The following is a 5,356-nucleotide window of genomic DNA, read 5'->3' as shown; positions in this document are numbered from 1 at the left end:
AAAAGACTTAGTTATTAACATATCCTGCGGCAACAGGTTATGGGCCCAGGACCAAATATCGTCCGATTATTCGTTATTAGTTTCGATAAGACGAGAAATTAACGCGGAAGCCGTACGCGGAAATATAACCTCTTTACGGACACAATGGATGGACCAACAACAAGTATATTGCGCATACCAATGCTATCCAGGGATAACTACGATATACCTGGAGATTAAGAATACAGGCTCTCATGACAAAGAATAAAACTTGTGCCTAGCGCAAGCGGTGAAAGACCCGAACCGCAAGCAGCCGAAAGTCTACAAGCGTGGAAAGACGAGGACGAGAAAGCGAAAGCCGATTTGTACTTAGCGGTCGGTGACGCCGAACTCAAGCAAATCAGAAACTGTACAACAGCTCGGGAAATTTGGCTGAAGCTGGATTCGATTTTCGAGTCAAAAGAACCTGCGAAAAAGGCATCACTGTGGAAACGGCTAATGAGTCATCGACTCGGCGAAGGCGTCGATGTACAGCGGCACGTCGATGAATTCTTCGATATAGTCGACAAATTGTCTGAATTATCCGTGCAGGTCAGTACCGAATTACAGTCCATTATGCTTCTACATAGTCTACCGGACAGTTTTGGAAATTTTAGATGCGCTATCAAGTCGAGAGACGCATTACCTCTCCCGGAACATCTGAAAATTAAAATCCTCGAAAGTGCAACAAGAAGACAACGCAATCAAACCGATGACCAAGCAATGTTCGTTCGGAAAGGAAAACCGAATAAAAGAAAGACCACGAATAAAGCAACCAACAGAAAAGCCGATAGGGTGGAAGATCATCGTTCCAGCGGGACATTCAAATATAAATGTCATCGATGTCGTCAAGTTGGTCACAAGGCCATTAATTGTCTCGAGAAAACCGAACGAAATGTGAAAGGCCCCGAAAGCAAGGAAAAGGCCGCCATCGGTGAGGATATTTCTTTCTTAACCTCCCATGTTAACACTGATTATTGTTTCGCAGGAAATGCTCGGAGAAACGATGCATGGTGCCTCGATAGCGGATGCACATCACATTTATGTCGTGATGAGAATAAATTCCAGGAAATTATGCACTGATAATAAAATCGATGATAAAATTGACTATAATTGTATAGTAAAAAAATTATAGTCGGGATACTCATTTTTATAGTAAATTCTACTATAATACTAGTAATATCAACCATATATGCATGGTACCGAGAAGCAATAAAACTTTTTACTATAGATTGTAATAATTTTGAATCTTATATAGTAAAAATGAAGGAAAAAGGAATAGTACATAATTGTACTATTCATATATAGTCATCGCAATTTTAATAATAGAAAGTGTTACTATATTGTTATCGGTCACTTAGATATTAATATAGTAATAATAAGTAAAGAAAATTATAATAACAGCTATATCTCAATAGTAGGTGGGACCTTATTAATAGCATATTTAACAATATTTGTAAATTAACCTTACATGTGGTATTACAAACAAAAAGTGCATGTACGGTGTATGTGTGTCTAATTTATTATGATTTATGATGATTAATATTTCTTATTAATTGTTAGTTGTATTTAATTGTAAGATTCGGTTACGGTTATATTACGGACAGCCGAATCGAGCAATGCTCGAACGATTGGTCGAATCTTTAGGTTACGGTTACGATTATGATGTGTGACCGGCTTTACGTGTCCTGTGTACAAGAGCCCTTATCATGAGCATATCTCCACCACCCCCTTTTCGGATGAGCCGCGTCCTCTATATCACGCTGGCAAAGTGATCGAAGTGACCGATGAGAGTGAACGTTAAAATAAAGTGCGCATATTTGAAGAATAGAATAGTTATTGTGCTATCTCGTGTTGTTGGACTATCAAAGTCTACCAAAATAGAATAAGATTTTTTGGACATGCACGTAGCATGTAAATGGCTTAAGTATCTAATTGCGAAATAAGCATAGAAGACACGTGCGTGCTTGTTCGAACACGATCTACCGAGCAACAGTTACCGGCGTAAAAGCAGTGTGTAAGTGCGTACGCATTTATCGTCACCATATCAAGAAAATACGTCGTTTACAGACAAGTAAGTTGTATTGAAATAATGTATATGTACTCATTTGTACAACGATAGTACGGCGAGTACTTTTTTCTCTAACGCACTTCTGGGCACATCTGATGTATAGAATATGTTTATGAACATTACGTATTAAAGTGTTTCTGAAAAAAGTGAAGTTTTGCAAGCGGGTATACTATAAAGTATTCTTTATTAAATTTTAATTTTAATAAATCTAATTGTTTGCTTTTCTCTCTCATAATTGTTTTTATTTGCATGTAATATTGTAGGTTGAACGTTTCATTTCAATTTTTTCTATCGCATAATGTCGCATTCTTACGAGGAAAAATTAGAAGAGTGGGGTCTTTCAGAATATACACAAAAATTTAAAGGTTAATTAATTTTATTAACTTTTTATTTCAACTGTAGAATATAATTATAATTATGTTGCATTTTGTATTTGTTTAGATGAGGGCATAGATGAACAGGCATTTCTATACATGCCCGAATATATGATAAAAGAATTAATCCCTACAATTGGAAAACGTTTTCGTTTTCTTGAAAATCGTAAAAAATTACTTACAATTGCAAAGGAAAATTCAGTAAGATCGGTAAGATAATTTATACTTTTTGTAAGATCCTATTTCTATTGGAAATAATAATTTTTGCAAATATAGATTGGCAAATAGGAATTACCAAGTTTATAAAAATATTAATTCTATATTTTGTCTCCTTTGAATTTTTGATAAGTTAATTTATAAATAACATCGCTGTAGGAAACTTCAACGGATTTGGCTACAAGTGATATCGAAGAAACTGTCAGTATAGGTAGCTGTTCTTCCAAGGAGTCAAATGACAATCGTGGACAAGTATGCATTTTTATACGAACTTTGCAATTATATTCTTGAAACTTTATCATGTTTAACTTTTTCGAAGTAGGCAAGTATTACGTAATCCTAAAATTTTGTGTTATTTTGTATTACTTTAATATTTTTTTTAGATTCTAAAAGAATTGCTTTTCGAATCCAGTTGTGGTCGAAAAATATTGACGCAAACACGTTTGACTGCATCAGACAGTAATAAAATAAGTCATTTCATTATAGACAAACTTCTTTGCAAATCTATGTTTTTTATCACTTATTAATTTCATTCTAATGGGATGTTGTAGAGTAAGTTCGGCAGATTTCCAGAAATGGGCTGAAGAAATAGTCAGCCTTTTTAAATGCGAAACAATATCGACATATTATGTTCCAAGTAATGCAAAACAAAAACGTCTTGCTAACGGAAAACTGTGGGACAAATACAACAATCTAAAAAGATACATTAAGAAACAAACAATCGTTGAAAACAAAGAGAACACTACAGAAAGTCCTGATTATGAAGAGGCATTGCTTACATTGCGAGCAATTCAGCCAAATGACCCCGCTCTTCTAAAGCTTTGGGAAGAAACGTTTAGCGCAAGAAGGAAAGGGACTTCGATTGCTCAATATTATGACGAATATCCTATTTTAAAAAGTTCGATTGCTACCTCACTGATAATTTCATATCAAATTTGTATGTGTATGTGTGTACGGGTACGCGTGTGCGTACGTGCACGCAAACGCGGTATAATATAATTATAAATCCTTCTAATGTCAATTATTACACATGTAATGTCAATTATTACAGATACGTATTGATTGTGGCATTGCAACAGGAATTGATACGCTTATTTTTCAAAAAAAGTGGCCTGAAATTTGTCCATACGTAATACAGATAGCTGAGAAGAAATATGCATGCCCAGCATTGTGTGAATTGAAACATGGTATATACATTACGCGCAAAACACATACACACACACTGTCACTTGAAATCTTTTTGCTTATAACAATGAATATGTACATAAAATATATGAATATATTGTTTATAATAATAAAATACAAAATGAATATGTGATTTGTTTTATGAAATATTATATACTTTATATGGTAAAAAATTTAATGCAAGAAGCTTGACACAACTCTTACAGCACCGAACAATGCAGTAAGATTATAGGGAAGTTACAAACTTACATATTTTAATGAACATATTACTGGTATATACCAGTACTATACTGGTACAGTATATGTTTCTACTATACTATACACTAACCTTATAGTATATTGTAAGTTTAATAGATATACTTTATTTATTGGTAAGAGAATACAGTCTGAACCGATCGGAGTTTGCTAATCGCGTTTAACTATCTCGACCACTACTGTAAGATTCTCAAAGATTTCTCTCCTCGTGGTCGCTGAGCTACGCGGTTTTATACTCGACTTCTCGTCTCCTTCTTAGTTCGATATCTATCGATATGCCTCGTGGCGTGACCTTATTCGCTCTTGTCGGCCCGACATATCTCGAACTCGAACGGATCTTATACTTAACGGGTGTTCTAACCGCATGTTTGGTAACGGGTGCCCTTAATGTAACTTCCATCTTACAGCTCGACCATCCTGACGAGTTATTCGTCTCGAATGACTTAATCTAATACAATCTTTTGAACATATTAATCGCCTTATTAATTAAGTGTTTGTACGGAACATTTTTCAGTCTTTGGTGTCCTTATACTAGTTTGTTACAATGGTTTTATCCATGGTTTTAGTTTATCTGGCGAGAGAATTGAATTATAGGGCCTGGAGGATACGTTAAAACCTGGTATGTCCTGTACGACGTACCTATTTTTGTCTAGTACTTTAGTTATGACGTAAGGTCCCTTGTAACTCGGTTTCAATTTGGCGCTTTGTCCTGGCTTTACGTGGAGATCCCTAATCATCACGTACTCGTTAGTTTTATATTTAGTTGGCTTTGCGTGCCTGTTATCGTAATATTTTTTATTATAATCACGAAGCGACTTGGTTGCTTCCTCCGCTATCGTATAATTCGATTTTAGATTTAAATTATCTTTTATACTCGCATTTTTTTTAATTAATTCTACGAGGGTTTTGTCTGCGTTATTCCTACTGTCGTACCCTAAGAGTAGTTTACTCGGTGTACACTTAATCGCAGAATGCCTAGTGTTATTTATCACATACTATGCTTTATCTAATTTCTCTTTCCAATCATTCGGGGAATCAACCAACTTTTTAAGCGTAGATTTAAGAAATCTATTTATTCTTTCTACTAGGCCGTTAGCCCACGGGGCCGCAACAGCAACTTGACGGTGTTTAATTTTTAAAGATTCTAAAAAATGAGCAAATTCATTAGATGCGAAGGCCGTTCCTCTATCCGAAACTATTTCTCTCGGGTTGCCAAAAATGTTAAGTACCGATTTCA

The 5,356-nt window shown here is 35.2% G+C and overlaps 1 protein-coding gene across 1 annotated transcript; it reads left to right on the top strand.

Moving 5' to 3' along the window:
• The first annotated feature begins 1,800 nt into the window (after nucleotides 1-1,800).
• Nucleotides 1,801-3,845, top strand: LOC115237498. Its single transcript, XM_029810569.1, has 4 exons — nucleotides 1,801-2,092; nucleotides 2,353-2,454; nucleotides 2,531-2,664; nucleotides 2,839-3,845. Exons 2-4 carry the CDS (start codon nucleotides 2,388-2,390, stop codon nucleotides 2,968-2,970), a joined length of 333 nt encoding a protein of 110 aa, XP_029666429.1. The 5' UTR covers nucleotides 1,801-2,092; nucleotides 2,353-2,387; the 3' UTR covers nucleotides 2,971-3,845.
• Nucleotides 3,846-5,356: the final 1,511 nt, after the last annotated feature.

Source organism: Formica exsecta, unplaced genomic scaffold, assembly GCF_003651465.1.
Source record: "Formica exsecta isolate Colony F162 unplaced genomic scaffold, ASM365146v1 scaffold2977, whole genome shotgun sequence".
Lineage (NCBI taxonomy): Eukaryota > Metazoa > Arthropoda > Insecta > Hymenoptera > Formicidae > Formica > Formica exsecta.
This window is presented reverse-complemented; position numbering and strand designations above follow the sequence as displayed.

What these genes read in the sequence shown, in the direction of transcription:
- LOC115237498 (XM_029810569.1), top strand. Translation starts at nt 2,388, where the DNA reads ATGTCGCATTCTTACGAGGAAAAATTAGAAGAGTGGGGTCTTTCAGAA. An exon ending in ATATACACAAAAATTTAAAG is followed by an intron (nt 2,455 to 2,530) that starts GTTAATTAATTT and finishes GTATTTGTTTAG; the next exon opens with ATGAGGGCATAGATGAACAG. An exon ending in CAATTGCAAAGGAAAATTCA is followed by an intron (nt 2,665 to 2,838) that starts GTAAGATCGGTA and finishes ACATCGCTGTAG; the next exon opens with GAAACTTCAACGGATTTGGC.